The sequence below is a fragment of the Melitaea cinxia genome, chromosome 15 (genome assembly GCF_905220565.1).
Source record: "Melitaea cinxia chromosome 15, ilMelCinx1.1, whole genome shotgun sequence".
Lineage (NCBI taxonomy): Eukaryota > Metazoa > Arthropoda > Insecta > Lepidoptera > Nymphalidae > Melitaea > Melitaea cinxia.
The window spans coordinates 6,778,563-6,804,724 of NC_059408.1; the positions used below are offsets into that span (position 1 = coordinate 6,778,563).

Consider the following 26,162-nt stretch of genomic DNA (forward strand, 5'->3'; position numbering starts at 1 on the left):
TTTAGGATAGCGCGTAATTGCGCGAATGGTCGCCGGAGATGAGGGCGCCGCGGCGCGTGACCAGTGTGCTGCTGCTGCCCTTCGCACTGCTCTCTTTTCCACATGCATATGTCGCCAACGTCACTACGTACCGAGTGAGTACTTTATTATATTTCATTTACATATATATATGCCGACCCTACTCCCCCAGGAATTCTGGCCACCTTAGTGGCCACTGGATCACAACAATGCTTAAAAGCAGTATTATTTAGCTGTGATCTTCAGCAAGGTTTGTGACTTCCCCAGTCAGATAGCTCTAGATTTTGAACACGATATTTCCTACTGTGTCTTATCCCATTTATATATATGTATATTGTATATTCACATCATCTAATTATATGGACATAATCTACAAATACATATCTCGTTTTCTGCAGATGGCAGTTTGATGTTTCAGAAAAAAAAACTTAAGCCATGAAGGCTATATTCTCTTCTTCTTTATAAGAGCTTAAAGTTTTAAGAGTTAAATAAATAAACGACAGTCACACAACAGAAAGTATACCATAGTCAATAAAATAAGAACCTTATCTTAGTTAAATTAAGAAATTAAGAGAGAGAGAGAGAGAGAGAGAGAGAGAGAGATCTTAAACAAAACTTTGAGTTACTTTACTTACCAATGAAAAGAACGATTTTTTTTTAAATTGCTTTATAAAAATCGCACTTAAACTTACTACAACTTAGAGCATAGAGGTAATCATTGATATAACAGAAATCCAAAAAAAAAAATGTTGGCATTTATAATGGAACATATCAATCAAGTTTCTAAAATATTATTCAATATATGCTATGATCGTAAATCAATCTGTTCAAAAACATTCGTTTTCGAATATGTATTGAGCGTTCCAGTAATGAATACGACGGACCGTCAGCTCAAATCAACTGTGAACGCATATACATGCAAGTATAGGTTTTCAAGTTATCAAGTTTTTTTAACCGTACGAACGATTCCGGGAAGCGAAAAATCACTTTTTAATAGTTCCAGAGCAAAATTGCTGCGTTTTTTAACGTATCGTTTTACGATGGCACATTTCCAAAGCACTCATTTCTACCAAATAGCTTGTTAATAACGATCTTAAGGAAATAAAATGTTACCGTGAGAGTAGTCAACAACATTTTAAACTTAGACACATTGTACTTACAAAGTATTTTAATTTTAATTTTTCCCACATAAATACATAATAACATATTGTATATACATAATTTGGCTACTTACTTTACTAACACGTAACAAAAATAGGCAACTGAAAATGTACATAACCCAAAATAATATTGTGAAATAAATCATTATGTTACATAATAATTTATTCGTTGTCTTAGATTTGTATTTATTTTTAATAACATTTTTACAATAAGAATAAAAAGGCGCTCGCTCTACATTGATATACCAAATGCAGAGGAATGTGTTTTTATACTTTGTTTGTACATTTGCTTAGCGCTCTGATCTCAACAGTTACAAACTTATTGTAGCGGAAAGTTTATTAATTCTTACTAATTCTCCAATTCAAATCAACGGTGCTGGAAATAGATTTCTATCAAACATTCCATCACTTCAAATACTGGAACTCAAAATGAGTGAAAGCGATAGCGATGTTTAGTCCTTATTAAATTAATGTCACAACGCTGTATATATATTAATACATGAAATTAATCTTTTAACTTGATTTACCTTAACGAGCTTGAAAGCTGGCGAGACATTTACGTTCATTATATTAATTAAAACTTGACTATGTATAGTTATGTTGGGGTGACATTGTTTAATGTACAAAACAATATTTTAACTTATCATATTTTATAATAATTGATATAATTCGCTTTTATTTAGAATAAAACATTTATTAAATTCTTTCTATGTGGAATATTTCTTTGTCCATCATCGCGATTACTTTAGTTTTTTGTCTTCGAAGTATTTCTTTTTTGAAACACAAATATTTAAATGTATTTTTTCTGGTGTCTATAAAAGTATTATTATTAGATAAAATATATAAAATATACTCAAAAAAAATAAGAAAAATAAATGCATACATCAAAGTATCACTCTAATGATCACTTAATAAACACCTAAATGATTGAATTTAATTAATGCCCAGTGACAATGTTTGTAATCAGTCCAGTCGTCAAGTGAAACCACCGGATGATTTTAATTAAACCAGCAATGTTGGTTGTGTAATATCTACATATGTATATATTAAAAACCCTTTATTTATATTGGTGACAGTTGAACAAACAGCGTTTTGGTTAGTGATCTCATACAGGAACTTGCCGTTCCATCATTTCTGTAAGCAAAATATAAATGTAGAATAACGTCAACGCGCAATATCAAAGTACTTTTGACAGAATTTCTTTCAGGCAAAAATTCTGAGAGGGTATAAAAAATTGTAAATCTGCTACTTTACTTGGTTTTTGCCGTAAAAAAATTTTAAAATGGAAACATGTAAATATTTTCTTTCTTTAAATGGACTTATAAATATACGTTTATATATAAATTTAACGGTTTTGTAAAGAAAGCTTACTTATCAGGAATTTCCGCATTAGATTTTGCTACAGGACGAACCGAAAAGACAATAATTGAATAGTGTAGGCAGTATGTACAACACTTTAATTTGCCTCAAAACAGGTTTTACAACTTTGATTTACCTCAAAGTCTCAGATAAATTATAGAAACCAGGTGAAAAAGGAAATTAAATCTAATTAGATATTATTGATGATTCCGGAATATATTAGAGTGGTATCAACAACATTAAGTTTACTGAAATGTTTTAGGATTTAATAAATAATAAACGACTTACACTAAACGACTCCCACTAAGATTTACTCCTGTGTCGGGAATCCGGAAACAGATACAATACACAAGCACCAACTTCCAGACTACGGAAAATATTTATAAGGGCTATACAAATGTTTGCCATATGCGGAGATCGAACCTGGGACCGCCAAAGCAACTAGCCAGTATTGCGACTGCTGAACCAACTGATCGTGAACAAATAATAATAAAAAAGAAATTTTATAGCAACAAAGTCATGCTAATTCCTACAAATGATGTTAAAAAACATTGAAAGTAATGAAAAATATGTTTGAAGATTAGTGTTAACTGCAGTTGGTATTTTGGCACGTAGAAAAAAAAATGCAAAACCTTTGTAACTGCAAATAAGATAAGCTTGCACGGCTTAATTTGTACATTTTCACAGAAGTAAGTAATTTTACTAACATTTGCACTTAAGCTTAATAACTTTAAACAACAACATTTTCGAATTTAATTCAGTTTTGTATTTAATTCTGTTTCGTTTTTTAAATAAAATTTCATTACGAAAAGAGGAAAATATAAGCTACGTGCTCTTAATACTTAATTAATGCATGGAACTCGATACAATCGACAGTATATACTCGTACTTTTTGTGGTACCACCAGGAAATAAATTTCAGTCTTTTCATCAGTTCATTATCTGTAAATGTAAGTTCAGTATCGTAAAATAAAAGAAAAAAAAAAAGATCTTTGTCTTTGATACTTAAACGCTTGTTCGAAATTTAAAACGTAGGTAAACAGTGACATTCTCAGAAAGTACTTTCTATTGGCAACAGCTAAAATCAATGTTACGATTGTAGATCCAATAACTGCTTTGACAAAATAGATACTAAACTATTTTTTGTCTTATTTCGCTTAAAAATATTTGCGTTTTCCAATGTACTGCGTAACAAGTATCTATCCTTAATTTTATGTTTTTTTTTACCTTAATGCTATTGATTGTATATCTTAAGATCGGCTGGTAAGATAAAGAGAAGCGTTATTGAGTTTCCGTTAAAAATTATTTTCGTTCTTTGCGAAAATATTGTGAGGAGAGCTGAGCGTGAAATATTAATTATCTTCGCTAATTCGTAATGTGATGTGGATGCACCACACTCCAACCCTTTAGTAAAGCTACAGAGATGTTAACACTATATCTATTTTTAATACATATTTTATTTATCTATACAAATAAAAATGAATCGCTGAAATGATGTACGTGCATAACCTACGTAGGTACTCACTTCAGCCTATCGCAGTCCACTGCTGGACATAAGCCTCCACAAGTTCGCACCACAAAGGGCGTGATCTCATGTGTGTTGCCCATAGTCACCACGATGGGCAGGCGACCGCAGAGTTGGCTTTGTCACACCAAAGACGCTGCTGCCCGTCTTCGGCCCGTGTATTTCAAAGCCACCAGTTGGATGGTTATTCCGCCATCAGACGGCTTTTTGAGTTCCAAGGTGGTAATAAGTGGAACTGTTATCCCTTAGTCGCCTCTTACGACACCCACGGGAAGAGAGGGGGTGGCTATATTCTTCATTACAGTAACCACACAGCATAACCTACGTACGACTGCATCAAATTAGACAAAAAATCGCTATTATCAGAGCGAGGTTTTTTAAAGAAAATAAAAAATGTACATTTACAAAGAACAAAACGCCCGGTGCGAATGCGCCGGAAACAAGTATAATACAAATGTTTCTTTGTTCACGAAAAAAGGAATTATAGCGGTACGAAGTTCGCCGGCTCAGCTAGTTTGTAATATTTTTATACAAAGGTACGTACGTACAGCGTTATATAATGGTCAGATTCTACCTCGATTACGTCATGCGGAGAGTAATGTAGCGATAAGAAATTTAGCGATACACGTGTATCGGTGTGGCATTTACATATTACAGTAGAAATAATAATACATAACATATAATTATAGTAAAGGAACTCAGCTATCAGATCAAATCAAATTCAAAAACAATTTTATTCAAATAGGATTCAAAAGTACTTTCGTATCGTCATTATCAAATTAAAATTTTGAAGTGACAATAATTTTTTTAAGTAAAACTACCACCGATTCGGAATATAGATTCTGCAGAGAAGTATCGGCAAGTAACTACGCAGAAGCTAGTTATTCTTTCTCTGGATTAAGCTCCCACTCTTTCCGTACACAAACAGTGGATAATTATAAGCGAATCTATTGATCATTCTACTCTGGTTCAAATCTATATATTTTTTAAACCTTTCCACCCGTTATATTTACAATTTGCTTTATATTTATAATGGCGCTGTACATTGTTTTTCCTACAAAAGAATAGTAATGTCAGGTTCTCTTATTTTAAGTATAGTCAATGTAGCAAGAAATTCTATATACATGCATGCATATAAAAATGTTTCATATTTAAATACACTTTGCTAATATGTAACATTTGTTAATAAATGTTACATAGATATTCTGTAGATTAAAAAGTGGCTAAGTACTTCTCAACAGAACTTCCAGAGCCTCAAGTCGATAATTATTAAACATAACCATAGAGAGTTTATATTTACATCTAACCCTGTTGGAAAGGGTTCTTCAAATAGTAAGTGCCCTTCTAACTGAGGAGTTGAGAGGCCGGTACATATTTAGCTCGCAACGCTCCATTGCACTGACGTCAATTAAGTCTAGCATTCGTAATTTGCTACTGACAATAGTTAGACACTATCAAAAGAACACAAATTAGCAACGGTAACATTTGGTGACACGAAAAACGGGAAAGCTTGCAATGTTTATCATCAAATTTAATAGAAAAAAAAATGTGACCTTAAATAGATTAATAAAATATGTATTTTTTATTCGTTTTCAATAAATGACTATTCTTATTATAAAAAAGGAGGATGTTCTCAATTCGACTTTTTTATATTACGCGTGCTACCTCATAACTTTTTACTGGGCCTACTGTACCTATTTTGATATTTCTTTTTTTATAGAAAACTGGTGCTTGTTATCTTGTGTGTGCTTTTTTATTTTTAATAGCTTGTCGATATTAATTTCTGTTAACTGAATTAAGTCGGTATTTTATTTCATTTGCAAGCAAATACAATTATCTTAATCTCATTTATATTTTACTTATCAACGTTTTAATTTTGGTAATTACTAGTGTTAAATTAAGTTAGTTTTTCAATTAAGCTATGGGTGAAGTAGCTATAAATTTCAACAATTTTATAACAGTTTCATAGATTAATATTAGCGCATTTAAATTGTTGGATAGACAGCTCTAATAAACGGTCGACGCAGGGAACAGTAATTGCAATATATTGCATAGCAGTTGCATCCACAAATGGTCTAATTGTCGTTAGTGCTTTGAAATTAGGTTTTCAGCTCTGTGTTCAAAGAGCTTCCAGAGTGAGGTTAAAGGCAATGTGAATTTTTTATAAATATTACGACTAAATAAACTTTATTTTATTTTATCAACATTTTATTATACGCATGAAATTATACATTATATTTGAGCATATGACATATTTTTTTCGTTACCAAGCAATAATTTTGATGAAATGTTTTTGCAGTGCTTGAGCACTGCAAAAACATTTGAGGTCTGTCATTTGAGGTCTGTCAAAAACTGTCAAGTGGCAAATTCTGTCTTACAACTTGTCCGTCTTTTTAATTATAAACACCAGTTTTATCCGTGTTATTATAACATCTGCTGTGTTATGGTGAAAGATAAGGGGTTTTGGAGTGCAGGGGTTAATATATAAACAACATACTTGCTAAATATTTATAAAAAGTAGCTCGAAAGATCATCGCATCGGAGGTTTGTTTTCCAACTACCCACATATTATTTACAACAATCGACGAAAGCAAACTGCGACTTCTGCTGCGATTAAACGTCAAGTACCACCATAGACGTTAGTGTTACCAGCCTGCAAACGGGAAATCCGCCACAATGGAATTCCTATATAATATATAATACCCTATGAGCGACCAACAATTCGTCCGTACTCGTGGGAATAAATATGATGTCAAATACCCTAAAAAGCTCAAAAAACCCTCAACCTCAACAAAAATTGTTAACTCAACAAGCACTCCACCCAGGCTTATTTAACAGACAACGTTCGTCATCCGTTTCTGATGTAGGAAGATCACTACAAGACAACGAAAAAGTTGATGCAGAGCAACTGAATGAGACTAGTAGCTCGCCAGAAGCTACCTCACTGGAAGACACCCACCAACATCCTGCTCCCCCACCATGGCAAAGGGTGTCATCACCCAATAGCAGAAGCAGTAAGAAAAGGAAATATAGCAGTTCTCCACCAGAAGCTCAGAGTACTACCACGAAAAACCGTTTTAGCACCCTGCCTCTAGACCCTAAAGATGAATCGTGCACTACCGATTATCCTAAGCCCTGTAAACCCCCACCTATCGTTCTTAACGGCATAGAGGATGTTACCGAGCTATCGAAGCTACTTCAAACCGTTACTAGCAAGGAAGATTTCAAATTCAAGCTAATTAACAAAAACCTACTCCACATCCTTGTCAACACTACTGAGGAGTATAAGAAAATCATAGCGGTTATAAGAGCAAACGGTCTAATAGGGCATACATTTACCCCTAAAGACAGCAAATGCTATCGCATTGTCATAAAAGATCTCCACCATAGTACTCCACATGAAGCAATATTAGAAGCCATTGAGGCAACTAACAATAAAATTAAAGGTGAAATTATCAATGCACGATACGGTCCCGACAAGAAACCCACATCGACCTTCTTTGTAAACATTGAGCCCAGTGTTAACAACCCTGCAGTCAAAAATATAACCCATATATTCAACCAAAAGGTCAAGATAGAGGATCCGCGAAAGTCAAAAAGTATCGTTCAATGCCAACGTTGCCAGCGCTACGGTCATTCAAAGAATAACTGTATGAGACCATTTAGATGTGTCAAATGCGGAGAAGGCCACAAAACCTCGGAGTGCAAAAAGAAAGATAGAAACTCACCAGCTAAATGCGCTCTCTGCTCGTGTGATCACCCGGCCAATTACAAAGGCTGTGAAGTATACAAAGAAATCCTTTCCCGAAGAAACAAAAACTTAACCCCAAGAGAAACTCAATCCGCTCTAACCACCAAGGCACTGTCAATTAACCAAATCTGTTCCACCTCGAAAGTAACCGAAGGAAGCGTAGGACCCTCTCACCAACGTACATACGCTGAAGTTACCTATGGAAAAAATGCCCAATCAAATCAACAATCCTACAACAAGCTGGAAGATTTCCTACTTAAACAAAACGAGAAAATGGATCTCCTAATACAACAAATAGGCTCACTAGTGAGTCTCATCACTACTCTCGTCTCTAAGCTAACAAAATGACTTCTCTACACATTGCCACCTGGAACATCAATGGCCTTGCCCCTAATAAAGACGAACTAGAGATGCTCATCAAATCCAACAAGCTTGACGTTTGCCTTATTTCTGAATCGCACACTACACCAAGAAGCCGAATTTGTATTCCGGGATTTTCTGTGTACCATACTTGTCATCCCGATGGTGGGGCACATGCTGGCACCGCAGTAATTATCAGAAACAGTGTAAAGCACTGCCTCTTGGAACCTTTCGCGGCCCCCTATCTCCAAGCCACAACTGTAAGGGTGGAAGATCGATCAGGACCCCTTAATCTCTCTGCGATATACTGTCCACCGCGCCACACCATAAATGAGAAAATGTTTACTGCCTTCTTTAAGTCACTGGGCAGCCGATTTATAGCTGGTGGCGATTGGAATGCCAAGCACTCATATTGGGGATCAAGACTGACGGTTACTAGAGGCCGAGAACTAAAAAAGAGTATTGAAGTGAATCACCTATTACCTATGTCAACTGGGGAGCCTACGTATTGGCCCACGGACAACAACAAGACACCTGATCTCCTAGACTTCTTTATCACAAAGGGCATCAGCGAACTGAACACTCTTATAAAGTCAAGCCTCGACGGTAGCTCTGACCACTCACCTGTGTTACTGTTGGTTAGTCCAGTGGCCATATCCAATTACGAACATACTGACTACCTCTATAATCGCAGAACGGATTGGCAATGTTTTCGGGATTTCCTGGAATCAAACATCATCCTTAATGTCCCACTCAAAACCAAGGAGGAAATCGACGATGCGTGTCTCTATATCACAAACCTGATCCAAGTGGCGGCCTGGTCTAGTACTCCTGAGCTGAAGGATTCATCGCGGGGGGCACCAGTCCCTTTTGCAGTTAAAGAAAAAATCGCCGAAAAGCGTCGCCTTCGCAGAATCTGGCAGACGACCCATAAGAGCGCAGATAAAACTAGATTAAATCGAGCAATTAAAGAACTTAAAGATCTCCTGACTCGCACTGCAAATGAATCGCTTGAACAGAGATTAGTGAGAATGTCTACTAACGCAAATGGGACTTACAACCTCTGGAAGGCTACAAAGTTCCTCCCGCAGCCACAACAGTGTTCTCCACCTATTAGATCTAGTAATACATGGGCTCGAACTGACCAAGAAAAGTCTCAGGCCTTTGCTACATACCTAGCCGGGGTCTTCAGACTCAACCATTCAGATGGCCCTGAAGATCCAGAAATAGACCAAGTCCTTAAGCAAGATCTGCAGCTATGCCTACCGTTAAGCCCTACCTCACCAAGGGAAATTACTAAAGAAATAGCCAAAATGGACCCCTATAAAGCACCTGGATTTGATCTGATTACCCCTAGGCTACTGAAAGAGCTCCCTAAGAAGTGCATTGTCTTTTTGACCATGCTTGTCAATGCCACACTGAGAATTTCACATGCTCCTGCACTCTGGAAAACATCTCAAATCGTTATGATTCATAAGCCTGGTAAGCCGCCAAGTGAAGTCTCCTCTTATCGGCCTATTAGCCTTACGCCTGTGCTGTCAAAATTGTGGGAAAGGATCGTCCTTGCACGATTATCTCCTTGCCTAGATATGGAACATGTAATACCTAACCACCAATTTGGTTTTCGGAAACACCACTCAACAATAGAGCAGGTACATAGAGTCTATTCTACAATAAGACAATGTCTGGAAAGGAGAGAGTACTGCTCGGCTGCCTTTCTCGACGTACAACAGGCCTTTGATCGGGTTTGGCATAAAGGACTTCTCTATAAAATTAAAAAGTACCTTCCACATTCCTACTACCTGCTGATGGAATCTTATCTCAGCGACAGAAAGTTCCAAGTCAAGCTCCGAGATGCAAGATCTTCCCTTCATAGCTGCACAGCCGGTGTACCCCAGGGATCTGTACTTGGTCCGATCCTTTACAACATATTTACTAGTGACTTACCCCAGTCATCTGACATAGCTGTTGCAACTTTTGCCGATGATGCGGCCTTCCTCAGTTGTGATCGTGATCCAAACGAAGCGAGCAGATTGTTGCAAAGCCAGCTCAATGCCACCAATGCTTGGTTGACTAAGTGGCGCATAAAAGCAAGCGCTCCAAAGTCTCACCACATCACATTTACCCTAAGACGTGAAACATGCCCCCCGGTCAACCTAGGCCCAGACACATTGCCGCAATCAACCTGCGTCAAATACCTAGGGTTTCACCTGGACCGGAGGATGACATGGAAAGATCATATAAAAACGAAGCGCAATGAAATCAATCTAAGATTTAAAAATTTGCTCTGGCTCCTCGGTAGACAGTCTGCCTTATCCTTATCCAACAAGCTCAGGGTATATTGTTCCATAATAAAACCGATTTGGACATATGGAATCCAACTGTGGTCGACAGCCAGCAAATCCAACGTTATGTGCCTGCAGAGAGCCCAAAACAATATTCTAAGGGTACTTTCCTCGGCGCCCTGGTATGCTCGCAACTCGGAAATTCACGAGTATCTAGAAACCCCAACCATCTTGGATGAAGCAAAACGATATTCAGCCAATTACAAGGACCGCTTGACAACTCATCCTAACCCGTTATCCAGTATGCTTCTGCAACCAAATCCAATTAGAAGACTCAAGAGAGCCGATGTGCTGCTTTACTAAGGGGAGATGGAGCAGTGGCTCTATCTCTCGAAACACTAATCTCTTGCAACACACCTGATTATAGTCTAGGCGACTGATCGCAGGCCTAAAATAAAGGAAAAAAAAAAAAAAAAAAAAAAAAAAAAAAAAAAAAAAAAAAAAAAAAAAAAAAAAAAGTGCTTGAGCACAACGTAAACATTATTCAATTCATGAGAAAATATGCATTTTTAAATAAATATGACATATTATTCTTTAGCAATAGCTCTTTAAATTGTAAAAGTCTCTGTTTTATTATTATTTAGTGGAACTTTAATAATAAGCAAAATAAGTAGTTGTTTATATTATTTTATATTGATAAATGAAAAAGCCAAATTAAATCTGAGGCGATATACTATTATCAGCCGTTTTGTAATGTGTTCGAATTAACAAATTAATACATTCTCGTTATTTAAGGGGGAACTGGAGTCATCCCTCCGCCTTGTACACGCAGTCGCCACAGGCGCGACAGGGGCTCTCTGTGTCACGCATCACTTCGGCCGCCTGCGCGCTCCGATGTACACAACACGATGGGACACCGCCAGAGCACGAGCCGACCTCGCTGCAAATATTCTACACCAACTTGGATTAGAAACTGCTGGTAAGAGGATGTATAATCTTATATATAGTAGTGTGCGCAAATACTCCATAGCCTAAAAACAGGTCGGTACCGGAATAAGTGCCCGTAGTTAGTGTTAGATGATCAAACTTAAAAATCGCTCTGGTGTGGCTGATGGTCGCGGGTTCGATTCCCACTCGGAGTTATTATGAGTAACGATCGATATCAGGTGTACATGATAACAACCGGGACAGACGGTTTAACGTGCTCTCCGAGGCATGGTGGGTAGAACCACAAGGACTGCACAGACACGCAGACCACGGCAAACATTTGCATGACCAAAACAAATGTTTGTCATGCCACAAACCAGTGCTGTGACCGTTGCGCCAACGCGTTATATTGCTAGACTTTTTTTTATATCACTACGTCGGCAAACAAGCGTACGGCTCACCTGATGGTAAGCGATTACCGTAGCTTATAGACGCCTGCAACACCAGAAGCATCGGAAGCGCGTTGCCGACCCAATCCCCAATCCCCCCCAGGAGCTCTAACTAAGCTAGACTAAACAAAATTATCTGATATCAATCTTGATAGCTTGTGAGAATAATATTATTATAAAACCGGATGAAGCATCAGTAAATGGATTAAAATGGATATTATCTCTAAGGATGCTCTTAATATAATCTGGAACAACAAATAATACAATCATTTTGTAAAGCACGTTATTATTATATTCCGATGAGTTACATTAAAAGCGACGATTGTTTTATGCACTTATTTGTTTCTACAATCGCATTTAATAAAATTGTAAACAGTATCTATTCATGTACACCAAAACAAAACAAAACATATCCACCTATATTATACATAATTTTAAATTTATTCGAAAGTCGCTGGTAAGAGCTAGTTCAAAATAAAATCTAATTTTCGAAGACTTTAAAAGTAGTGGTGACATTTTGTACTTAGAGAATACAGCTAATAAAGCGGCTTTAAAGACTTAAAGGCTTCACTTAATTAGTAGCTCTAGACGAAAGTGCCACTCTAATGCAAGCGCAGATTTATGATTTTAAGATACGAAGAGTACTTACTACAAGACAAGGTGATAAGTCCTCTTAATACTTATTATAAAATTTCCAACTTTGTCATTTTTGTGCAGTATAGTGTTATCGCTTTTTTATGTTTACATTTATTTTTAACTTTGTTCGTAACGCGCTTTTATTTTTTTGCTACAAAAGAAGAATTTAGCATAAATACCACCAACTATTTAACTTCTGGGCGTAAAAGTAACACGGTGACTATAAAATTACTTACTGATTATACAAATATTTAAGAAGAATACGTGAAGGCTATAAAATATATAATATAAAAGTTATACGCACCTATTTAAAAAAAAAACCAATCTACTCTAGATTTTTTTTTTTTTTAAATTTAAAGTGCCGCTAATTAATTATTATTTTTTTATTTATTTGTTATTTTTCATAGAAAAACGATCAAAAAGTCTTCTCGGCAAAAAAAGAAAACTGAACAAGTAGTATTTATAAAAATCGTTTTTTCTTAAAACATTTATTACTTAAGTTAAATGAAAATGTCTCAATATGTTTTTTAGATAACGACCAAGAGTTTAAGAAATAAAACTTAGAAAATTATATTGAATTCCATCTCTTAGTTTTTCCATGAAGCGTATAAAACTGCAGACCTTCTTGTCTTTTTTGTAAAAAATCAGTTAAACGTTAAGGGTTTTTTTTTAAATAAAAAATCAGTTAAACGCCGTCACGATACGCGTATAATGCGTGTCATAGCTTAGAATTTCGGAACAAAAGCAGATATGTTCTTCACATGTTACTTGTACATATACTCGCCAAGTTTTAGCGGTACAATTCTTATAGCGCTCGCACTTTAGCCTGTCATATCCCACGGTTTCGCCGTGTAGGAGAGGGATCAGAGCTTAATCCACCACGCTGCTCCAATGCGGGTTGACGGATATATTCCCTACTATGAGTAACTATCGCTATCAGGTATACATGATAACAATCGGGACCGACGGCTTAACGTGCTCTCCGAGGCACGGTTGGGAGACCCACAAGGATTGCACAAACACCCAGACTACAGCAAACACATGTATGGCCAATACAAATGTTTGTCATGTGCGGCGATCGAATCCGCAACCGCCAGCGCAACAGGTACAATCCATGGCTGTAACCGTTGCGCTAACGCAAATAAAAGTATGTTTTGCGTTTTATATCTATTGCAGTTTAAGTATTAAGTAGATTTAGAGATTTTTAATTTACAAATGACCAAAAATGGAACATGATAATGATTTTTGTCATAAGACGTCTGTTCATAGTTTGAGTTAGGTCCGTTCTTGTCTAAGTTGAGGATGCATTAGTGCAAACATTCGGCTTTACTCACTCTCTAACTTAGTTATGATAAACTTGTGTATTACTAAATTTAAGATGAATAAAGCAATAGAATAATTTAAATAGTCGTTGATTCTTAAAAGGAGTTAAATTGAAATATTATTTCATGAAATATCAAAAAGCCTTCGGTATTCTTATTATTATTTTATACTGAATAAAAGTAAAACTATGTTCGTAGTTAAATAAGAGTAAGCAATGTACTTTGTTCTCAAAACTACTTTCAGCTAACTTAAAACTTGTTAAGTATACCCTTTTAACGCGACTGTTTCGAAGTTCACAAGAAGTTACGCAACTAGCTAAGTATGTTAAACGATAAATGTTGTTTCAGAAGTCCTCATGGCGGTTTCACAAGGCTTGGTATTAGGTGGCAGTGCACCAGAACGCGCGGTTGGTGCTCGTGCACTCGCTTTGAGGAGTGATGGTGTTGTTAACAGTGCGGTGGCATGGGAGAGATATGGGGCAGCTGAACCTGTGGCGGTTGTATCACCGCAACTTGAAAAACCACCTGATCCTGAATATCCTTGGTATCATTCAATTTTTTTACTAGATACCAGACAACGATGTTTTAACACAGATTACTTAAAAAACTGTAATAAACAAATACTATTATTTTCTTTTAAAACATAAATGGTTAAATATTATAATCTTCGTTTCAATAATACTTCTGACATCATAATTCATAGTAATTGTGGTTGCTGGCAAACGAAAAAACCCGACTTCAATTAGGTACATCGACAAGTAACACAACGTAGGTAGACGAAAAAATAGTCAAGTAAATACGAATTATCAAAGATTACTTCAAAAGTTTTTATGATATCTCGATGAAATTTAAATGTGACACTGATAAATATCGGCTTTCGAATAAATTACAAATCATTAAAATCAGTACACTCATTAAAAAGTTATGCGGATTTTCGAGGGTTTCCCTCGATTTCTCTAAGATCCCATCATCGGATCCTGGTGTCCTTATCATGGTACTACACTTAGGATATCTTCTTTCCAACAAAAAAAGAATTATCAAAATCGGTTCATAAACGACGAAGTTATCCTCGAACATACATAAAAAAAATATATATAAAACGGTCGAATTGAGTAACCTCCTCCTTTTTTGTAGTCGATTAAAAAATATAATACGTTATAGGTACGTGTCGGCAGAGGAAAGCGAAACTTTAAGGTCGCCAAAGTTTATGCCTTCGCCCCCAGGAGCAACAATGGAAGGGTGGTGGACATACCCTTATTATAGCTGTGAAGCAAAGCGCTGGCTGCTATCTTATACAGTCCCTGTGTCTACAATTCGCGGGTAAGATTGAATTATTCATTAACTTTCTTAAGGCATATATACTCGTACTCCTACACGAAATATTTTATCTCTATTTCCCTGGATAACCGTTAAAGGAAAACAGAACTAGTTACTTACATAGATTAAATAATTTTACTTTTTATTAGAACATGATACTAAATTAAAATAGATTTAGTCATTATAATTGTAAGAATTAAAATAATTTGTTTTTAATTGCTCTGTTTTTAAACTCTGAAACAAAATACTTTTAAACTTTATTGTCAGTTTATATAAGAGCAATACAGATAATAATATATATTTAAGACGTGAACACGGAAATTTTCGTTAAATTAATTCCAAGAAAAGAAACATTTGTATTTAATATGTACCATACTATTTTCGCAAGTCAAATCAACTGTCTCCTTAAGCGATATCTGATAAGTTTTCCAAGAGTAAGGGATGTTCATTAAATGATAACGCAACTCCGTTTCAGATTAAAAGGCGTTGTTTCTCTTGACATTGATATATCTAACTTGGAAGTAAACCAGTGCGAAGTGGATAGCGACGAGGAAAATGACAATCAAATTTATTCCTTTCATGGAACTCATAAATGTCCGAATGAAACTACATTTGTAAGTAAATTTATAATTTATTTCAATATAAAAGAAAATACTATAACAACATTAACTATACGTCCATAAAGTGCTTTAAGAACTGCAGGTACTGGACTGAAAGGATATTTTCGTTGATTAGATATACTAATGGCGGGCAAACATTCCAAAGAAGACGTTTGGAACCTAATAAAATAATATAATACAGTAAAAAAATGTAAAATTGAATATTGTTCTATGTCACGGTTTACTTTGTTTGTAACTCTGTCAGTAAGACTTACAATTTTCCGCTTTTTATAAGGAACCATACAAAGCATTACCTTCTACGAGTATTAGAAATAACATCAGCTCATGTATAAAGGCATTACAACGAAATGAAATTGCATCGTTAATATATGTATTCATTCCAGGAACGTGCAGAGATTATCCTCTACACGAGTATAACATTATTGTATGTATTAGCCACATCATATACAAATACATATAATACGCGATGTTCTTTTTGTTGAATTCTAGCTTAGCGAAAATTCAAATATTGATACATTAATGATGATTAATGAAATATAATTATTCAAATTACAGATGTATATTATTTTATTTATCGATAATACGATACATTATAGAGCATGCCATTCGACATAAATCCGCCCTTTGTTTCAACTGATTTTTGATTTTGCATTCTTAGTTTTTATAGATAGATGGGAGAGTCCAAAGCTAAATATTTAATTGATTAAATTTTATTTAAATAAAAAATATTTTTAAATTTATTATTATACTAATATTAGATTTTAAGAAACATTGTTATACTTAGTAACAAAACATGGTTTGGCGTGGTTATTATTATTATTATTAATGTTTAAATTAATATATATATGTAATAATAACTCTATGAGTTAGGCAGTGTTTTTCTGCAAATGGCTGCTATTATCATACTTGTATTTTGTACGCAGTGTGAATACAAACCTATCAGAGAAATAAGTATACGCTACAGCGGTTGGGCGCGTGGATCCTACATTTGTAGATGTCGACCAGGTTACTACTCCTTGCATCATCCAGAAGGATTCAATGGGTCTTTAGTGGAAGGTGAGATACAAGAGATGCAACCTGAAATTGGACATTACAATTTCCATACAACTAAAAAGTTCTCTTAGAATTTCGTTTAGGATTCTTCATTAGAAATTAAACAACAAAACATTTTAACAAAATTTTATGCTAGTTTTTAAACGATTTTGTTTTATTCCTAGTTGCGTATCAAGAATACGAAGAAAACGGGTTAGAAAATTGGAACGAGCCTTACGAATGTCTTCAGTGCCAGCCTGGATGTGAGACATGTCGTGGTCCTGAGCCTTGTCTTGCCACATATAATTGGCCTTTTCGGTATGAAACAATGCTTATGTAAAATTAACATCAATACCTATTCTTTTGATTATTACCTATAATTTTTGGTGTAATTTGTTATTAAAAAATAATTGAAAAGGTACGAGTAAGTGGTGGTGTGTACCATAAAATTATAATACCATTATTTTTTCAGGATATCGTTGCTGGTGATATCTGTCAGCTGTGCTTTCATGACGGTTCTGCTTACCATTTATACGCGCCATCATAGACGGGTGAAGGTTTTCCGCGTTGCCAGTCCTGTGTTCCTCTCAATAACACTCCTTGGTTGCGCTATCATGTACATGGAGGTAACATTTATAATATATTACAATGTTTTGACTAAGTTCATTATTACGTTCAAAAAAAATATTAGTTTTTTATTTAACGGATCGTATGCAAAACGAATCGTTTTTTGGGTTATATAAACCAGTTTTAAGTATATTTCGTTCATGCACCTACGCACCTATGTAAATACTGAACTATTAGTTTACATGCAGAAGACTGATGACTGAACAAAAAAATATTTGCAATAGAATTTAAAAAATCAAATAGGTGTTATAAAACTATATTAAATCATTTACCTAAATATATTTATAATAGCACTTACCTACTTAAAGTTTATCACAAGCAGCGGAAGAAGGCGTAAATAATTCTGTATTTAAAATAGTATAGGTAATAGTCTTCGACTAACGTTACTTACTATTAGTGGAGGATTCCAAGTAACATTTACCGGACCCGGCAGACGTTGTCCCGCCCGGAATACAGCTACCAAATTTGATAGCTTACAAACCAATAGCAGCGCCACCTAACGGGTCCAATTGACATAAAAATTAACATATCTTAAAAGTTAGACAAAATTACAGATAGTTTAGTTTATAGTTTCGGAGTTACATACCAATAGCAGCCACCTATCGGGTCCAATTGAGATAAAAACTACCCTATTTCCCAAGTTGGACCAAATTACAAATGCTTTAAAAAATTGATAAAAATTGGTTCAGTAGTTTCGGAGTTACATACATTTGTAATTTTCATAGTTAACGCCCACCTCCGTAATCCTTATTGGGCATGAGTTATCCTAAAATCCGCTCATCGATCAATTCTACATCACATATAGGAGATTCATACCAAATTTGGAGTCGATAGTTTAAAAACGGGAATTTTCCATTGTTAACGCCCCCGCAACAATATAATAGGTAATGTGAAATAGCTAGTTAATACTATTTTTACTGTATATGTAAATGAATTTAAAATGCGGTCTACGAATAAGATCAATTTAATCATTAATAACTTAGGTAAAATGCTCCCTAATATATTATTTAACATGAACTTTATTGAATAGCCATAAAGATCAAATCCATTCTACATTTTAGTAAAAAAACGTTTGTATGGGAAAAAGAAAAGGGCGGTTTTTAGGGTTTTCACGGAAATTATTCGAATTTTTCTCACCGTATAAACCATCCTTGGACTCCAACGAACACCTTAAAAAAGAATTGGTAAAATTGGTTCAGGCGTTGTTGAGTTATACGAGCTTACGAATACATTTTACGATTAATTTTTATATATAAGATAGATAAATAAGGAATTAATATGCAAAGTTCTTATATATTTTTGGGAATTAGATCATTTCGTATATCATCATTTCAAACAACATTTGTATTTTATCACAAACATTTAAATGTTTTCTAATTACTTCATAATTAGTTAGTTCAAAGTAAAGTAATTACTAAAAACCCAATAGGTTTCTCACTAAATTAGATTTTAATTTTGAATCTAAGCCACAGATCAAACAAGTCTAACATGATTAATCTTAATTAGATATTAGATTTGAACGTGGTCCATATTTAACGGTTGTCGATACATTTTCAAAAAAAAAATTAAATCGTGATAAGTACACCTTATTTTAGCATTGTTTTGCAATGCAGACTAGAACTTAACTGAGATAGGGCACAACAGGAAAATCCTGCTCAAAATCTGGAGCAGCCCGACTGGGGTAGTACCTCGACTTTCCAGAAGATTACAGATAAATGATAGTGCTATCAAGCAGTGTTGTGTCTCTATGGTGAGTAAGTTGGCCGCTCCTGGCAAAGATTGGGGGTAGGGTTGGCATCGCGCTTGCGATGTTTGTAGTGTTGTAAGCTACGGTAATCGCTTACCCACCAGGTGAGCCGTACGCTTGTAAAAAAAGAAGTATCTGGAATACACTATAATTAACGACATATATTTATTTGTATATCCCGTTTTACGCCTTAACAATAATGTTACTAACAAAGAATTTTTAAACAGTTATTAATTGTTTTAGATGGCAGCTATATTTCCGGTTCTAGACAGATACTCATGTATCGCAACGAAATGGACTCGACATATGGGATTCTGTATTACGTACACTGCTCTGCTTATGAAGACCTGGAGGTAGTTATTTAAATTATGTCATGTTAAAGTATAAGGCGATAGGAGAAAAAAGTAAAAAAGATAAGCTACTTTTATTAGTTATGCATGCAAAAAGGTGCTATTTTTCTAACTGCTCTAAATATTGATGGCGGCTTGTTATGTGAAGAAATGCTTAAAAGATGAAACTATAAAGTCGCGTTATTTGTAAATAGGCCTATAAAAATAATATTGACAAAAACAATAAAAGTGACAGAACTAGAAACATGCAGTTAGGAGAATTAGAAATACACTTTTTATCACAAAAATGCTTCACTCGGGAGTTCTTTGATAAAAAACCTTCAGATCTAAAAATTAGTTTATATTACTTAATTGTCTTTTTCAGAGTATCCCTCACGTACCGTGTAAAATCAGCTCATAAACTAAAATTAACAGATAAACAGCTCTTACAATGGATGGCTCCGATCTTGCTTATAATGTTGGTGTATTTGGGTACTTGGACCCTCTCTGCACCTCCCGATGCTGAAGTCGTAAGTATTTTGACCAGTACTAATGTTACCATTACATCTATATATATAAATATCTACTTGCAGCCTTCTATTAAGTATAAATGCTTAAAAAATTATTTTGATAAGTCTCTTGGTTTTTTGGTTGGCGCAACGGTCACAACCATGGATTGCACCTGTTGCGCTGGCGGATGCGGGTTCGATCCCTGCACATGACAAACATTTCGTATTGGCCATACAGGTGTTTGCCGTGGTCTGGGTGTTTGTGCAGTCCTTGTGGGTCTCCCCACCGTGCCTCGAAGAGCACGTTAAGCCGTCGGTCCCGATTGTTATCATGTACACCTGATAGCGATCGTTACTCATAGTAGGGAATATATCCGCCAACCCGCATTGGAGCAGCGTGGTGGATTAAGCTTTGATCCTTCTCCTACATAGGGAAAGAGGCCTATGTCCAGTAGTGGGATATTAAAGGCTGAAGCAGCAGGTCTCCAATTCATTATTGCTAAATACGATGTGTGGTTACGGTAGTAAAGAATATAGCCACCCTCTCTCTTCCCGTTGGTGTCGTAAGAGGCGACTAAGGGATAACAAAGCTCCACTACTACCTTGGAACTTATAAGGTCGATCGATGGCGGGATAGCCATCCAACTGCTGGCATTGAAATACACAGGCCGAAGACGGACAGCAGCGTCTTCGGTGCAACAAAGCCAAGCCTGCGGTCACCAACTCACCTGCCCAGCGTGGTGACTACAGGCAAAGCACATTAGTTCGCGCCATAATGTCTGGCGTGAACTTTTGGAGGCCTATGTCTGGTGTGGACTGCGATAGGCTGAAATTATGATGATGGTGAAATACGTACGGACATTAGGCGGTGATTATACGTTTATTATATAATATAGATAATGTTTATTATATTTACAGATTACAGATAATAGAGGACTGAAGTTCAAACAATGTACATACAATTGGTGGGACCACAGTTTAGCCATAGGTAGGTTTTGTCTGATTTTTATTAAAAATATTTATTTACAAATAAAAAGCAAAATAAGCTATTATAGTGTAAGTAATTATGTATGTATATAAATTGACTGAAACTTAAAATTACTGACACGACGTCTATTAGAGGAGTTGCATTGCTTACATTTTGTTATTTCTGTAAATTACAGGAGAAATTCTATTTCTTCTTTGGGGTGTGCGCGTGTGTTATCGCGTAAGACACGCTGAAAGCCTCTATAACGAAGCACGACTAATATCCATTGCTATATACAACATATTCACTGTCAATTCACTAATGATTGCATTTCAGTAAGTATTCTATTTGATAAATATAATTTTTATTTTCAAAAACTACAAACTAAGACAGAGTATTTTTTTTAGCTTACTGATACTACCACGTGCCGGTCCTGACATAAAGTATCTATTAGGCTTTATACGGACGCAACTATCAACATCAACGACGGTGCTGCTAGTTTTTCTGCCCAAGGTACGATGCGTAATTAATTTCACAGTTATTGTGTGATTAGTATTTTATTGAAAGCTTACACGTCGTAGTTAGAAGTTATTGGAAAAATTACGACGATGGATCGAACAGTCCGCTGCTTGACATACACGTATATTTATTTTTACAATATTACTCTCATTGGTTCTATACATTCTTTGACCCAACCCGCCTGCCTAGCGTGGTGACTATGGGCAAATCACATGAGTTCACGTTATTTTTGGCGGAAACTTGTGGAGGCCTATGTCCAGCAGTGGACTGTATAGGCTGTAATGATGATGATGATGATGATTCTTTGCCTGTCACAGTATAAAATTTTGATACCGTGGAATTTGTGCGCGCTATCTTTAATCTTCTGTAAGGTTGAGCTACTTCACCCGCTAGGCTGCTCAAAATTTTGAGAAAGGTATTTTCTGTTATGCTCTTCCTCAATAACATGTAGTGTGTAGTGTTTACAATTTCAGGTTCTCCGTGTAGTGCGAGGTACAGGAGACACGTGGGACAGCAGGGCACGAGCTCGCGGCGTGCCGGCATCATCATCTCTCAACGGAATCGGTCTCGTGCCAGATGAACCTCCTGATCTCTTCCAAGAGAATGAGGAGCTGAAGGTTTGTAATAAAATGTGGGAAACATGATGTATTTTTTGATAAGCGAAGAAAAAAAAAATAATGTATGCATGTATAGTTTATTTTACATGATTTATACCAAAACTATCCGTTATTATTTAGTTCAAGTTGTGAATTGTAAATATGTATAATGTTTAATAAAATATTGTTATTTAAAAAAAAAGTTTATTTTTAACCGACTTCAAAAAAAGTAAGAGGTTATTAACCGACTTCAAAAAAGGAGGAGGTTACTCAATTCCACCGTATATATATATTTTTAATGTATGTTCGGGGATAACTCCGTCGTTTATGAACCGATTTTGATAATTCTTTTTTGTTGGAAAGGAGATATCCCTAGTTTGCTACCATGATTATGAAACCAGGATCTGATAATGAACTCTCGAAAATCCGCATAAATTTTTACTGGGTGTACCGATTTTAATTATTTTCAATTTAATCGAAAGCCGATGTTTATCATGTGGTCACATTTAAATTTCATCGAGATCTGATCACAACTTTTGGAGTAATATTTGATAATGCGTATTTACTGACTATTTTTTCATCTATCTACGTTGTATTACTTGTCGATATAATTGAAGTCGGTTTTTTTTTTCGTTTGCCTGCAAACACAATTATTAAATGAAATAAAGAACCATAAAGAATATATGTATACTGAATGAACTGGCTTTAGAAATAATTACGTTAAAAAGTATAATGAATGAAAATTTAAAAAAGCCTCGCGTTTCAAAACAACCAACGCTGCTTTAACAACAAAAAAACAGTCCACTGTTTCACGAAAAAAAAAAATCTTTTTCAGTTTGTTACTCGATTTTATTCATTGTAAAACAAAGTATATATGAGAAAATTTACTTATACTTTTTATAAAGTTATTTTAACGTTTATAAAATATTTACGTTTATTATTTACATTTCAGGAAGAGGTTCAGAAACTAGCTGCACAGATCGAGTTTATGAAGATAGTGCAAATGGAAATGCACAATCGGCATTTGCGGCCGCGACCAGGCGGCTACTTCACGACAAATACTACTGTACCGCAGAGTCCAATGCATGCAAAGACTGTTACCATTTCACAAGTAATTGTTTCTTAGTATTAATATGTATAAGTAGTAACCTAACTTACGAAATTCAACTAATTATAAATTTGGCTAAGAGAATTGTACCTAGAGATTCCACATCACATTCAGTTGTTTGTTTTTTAGTCTTCTTTAAATATATAGTAACCTATATTTAAACGTGCTCTTAGATAGTTACTTAGTGATAATGAGTAGATAGTTTTACCAAAATTTTAAATGTTATTTTCTTGCCTGTGGATTTAGTGGCGCTGCATTTCGTTCAAATTATTCACTCACTCACTTACTTCAGCCTATTGCAGTCCACTGATGGACATAGGCCTCCCCAAGTTCGCGCCGACATTCTGGTTTTCCGCAATCCTCATCCAGCCTACACCGGCAATCTTACTGAGATCGTCGGTCCAACGGGCCGGAAGACGACCCACGCTGCGTTTGCCAAGACGCAGTCTCCACTCCAGGACACGTCTGCTCTAAAGGCCATCGGTCCTTCGACACAAGTGACCAGCCTGTGGGTTATGTCGGATACTTTCGTTCTCTCGCGAATAGCCTCGTTTCTAATTCTATTTTTGAGAGAAACCCCAAGCAATGCCCTTTCCGTTGCACGTTGAACGACTTTAAGCTTGTCGATCAGTCTCTTTGTCAGTAGCCATGTCTCGGCGCCATATAATAACACAGTCAGGACGATTGTTCGAAGACTTTTTGTCTTCAAGCATTGCGGAATCTTTGAAGTAAATCAAGTTATTACCTATTTTATATTAAAACACGTTCTTTTAAAAGAGTAACTGTGGAGTTTCCTGTTGATTTTTCTTTGCAGAATGTACATTCCGAATAGCTTTACTTTTAACGATAATTAAATTTTTGGAATGACGATTCGAAGGCGCTTTGAAGCCTATTTGAATAAAGATATTTCTGATTTGATAGTTATTTAATCCATAACGTCATACTTTAAGGGAGGTAGTGGGTTCACGAAGAGTGACATTGTGTGACAAGAGGTGGGGAAGGGTCTAAAATATAAAATAATGATACTAATGTCCTGTGTCACCAGTTGTGGTTTAAGCAATATTACTGATGGCGATACAAATAGGCTTTGACGCCGGAAGTTAAGGCCAGAAGGACCTGTCTCCTCACTTGATGAATTAAAACTCTAAGATTAATGTATGCGAATAGAAATATCTCATACATATAATAGAATTTCATGGTAAAAAAGAATAATGATTAAAAAACTTTTTACTATCGGACATTGTCATCCATCAAATCAAAAAAGATAACGCGTTAGCGCAGCGGTCACAGCACTGGCAGACATTTATATTGGTCATATAGATGTTTGTCGTGGTCTGGGCATTTGTGCTTGTTTATTTGTGTGTGTTTCCAGACCCCCGACACAGAAGAAAATCCTACGAGTGGCCGTTGAAGCGTTTATTTATTTATTTTATCAAATAGCGCTATCCATAACTGGTAAAACAGGTCCCTAAATAACACATTTAATAGATGTATTAGGTTTACCAATATTTAGCGAATAGCGATTATGTGCTGAAAGAGTAAGTTATCATCTTGTCAACAGGAAAACACAGAGTGGTCGGGACCAGTGTGACTCGTGGCGTTGAGCGACAGTGGCTGGTACTGGCCGGGGCCGGCGGGAAGGCGCGTGGTCACTGCCGTTGATGAGCGACCACCCGCCTTCGTCTAACAACGTGCTTATCTTAATGCATCATTATTTGCCTAGGGATTGTCGCTTTACCAATTGGCCGATTTGAAGAGATAATACTTTAAATCGCTAAATATGAAAACGACTTTTTTTACCAATTTTAATTTTACAATGAATCTAGTCATTAATGCTTAACTCGTATACAATATAGATAATATTAATTTAATTTAATAGAAGTTTACATTTCATTTAAAAAGAAAATACATTGTTATCAACCATAAATAAAGAAATATTTTTCCCATTAAAATATAGAAAAAAATATTTAACCATAACATTTAATTAATAAGCTTTATCTTTTATACTATTAAAATTATTAGTCTGTCTATCTAGTAGACCAAGTACATGTAATAGAAAAAAAATACTTATTTTTTGTTACGACCGTCAAAAACAACATTTAAAACCTTATAAATTAAAAATTGAACTGAGAGAGTATCACCATATCAGACAGATTATTACAATTTCAAATTCATTTTATAAAAAAATTGAGTTTTAATATAAGTGTAAGATATTATTCGAAATATGTGAAGAATGTTTTTACTCCATTGAGGAAAACCATCAAACAAAAACAGATAATTTAAGATTATGAATATATTTTTTCTATTAAGATATTAATAATCTACTTATACTTTTTAGTTTAGCTAATTTATTTGTAGCACATTTAAATAACAAACAAAACAAAACAACAATAATGTGTATGAGGAAAAAATGTCACATTTAAAAAAGTCTAACTACGCGAGCGGAATTCATCATAATACTCGTTACAAAGATGATGAAACCTTTAAAAAAATCGTTTAAAATATGTGGTCAACCCACAGTGAATCTGATTCACTAGGAGAAAAGAGATAATTACCATGCTGTGAAAGATTTGCAGGCATTTTCAGTCAGTTCAAACGTTGATCGTTGTTATTATTTAGTTTAACAACCAAATAAATTTCTAAGCTTTTTGGTTGTTTTTGATCCAAAAACAGAAATAGGACTAATGTTCCAGTCAAAATCCAGTCAAAATCAAAAGCTAAGGCTTGTTAGTCGTCGAGGCGACAGCCAGTACATAATTATGGTCCTGCTGTTTGCGCCTTAGACATCAATTGCTTGTATTTAGACCTACCTAAATTTGGCACAAAGTCACAGGAAACCTCCTAAATAATGTTAAATAAACCTAATTAATGTATGAGAGATGACTTGTTTCCGATCGCGTAGACGATATTTGATATAAAACCAATATTCTAAAGTGAAATTTGGCACAATGGATTACAATATGAGACTAGGAAAATATAAAATTTTATACAGGTAGGTAG

General features: G+C 35.3%; 1 protein-coding gene across 1 annotated transcript; it reads left to right on the forward strand.

Annotated features, from left to right (window-relative positions):
- LOC123660124 (probable G-protein coupled receptor CG31760) lies at positions 1–24,777 on the forward strand. Its single transcript, XM_045595227.1, has 16 exons — positions 1–134; positions 11,253–11,436; positions 14,140–14,335; positions 14,953–15,111; positions 15,584–15,722; positions 16,652–16,784; positions 16,946–17,078; positions 17,233–17,386; positions 19,378–19,487; positions 19,849–19,993; positions 20,891–20,960; positions 21,136–21,274; positions 21,347–21,452; positions 21,932–22,075; positions 23,007–23,165; positions 24,724–24,777. The coding sequence occupies exons 1-16, from the start codon at positions 39–41 to the stop codon at positions 24,751–24,753; spliced, it is 2,097 nt and encodes a 698-aa protein (XP_045451183.1). The 5' UTR covers positions 1–38; the 3' UTR covers positions 24,754–24,777.
- The last annotated feature ends 1,385 nt before the right edge of the window (positions 24,778–26,162 follow it).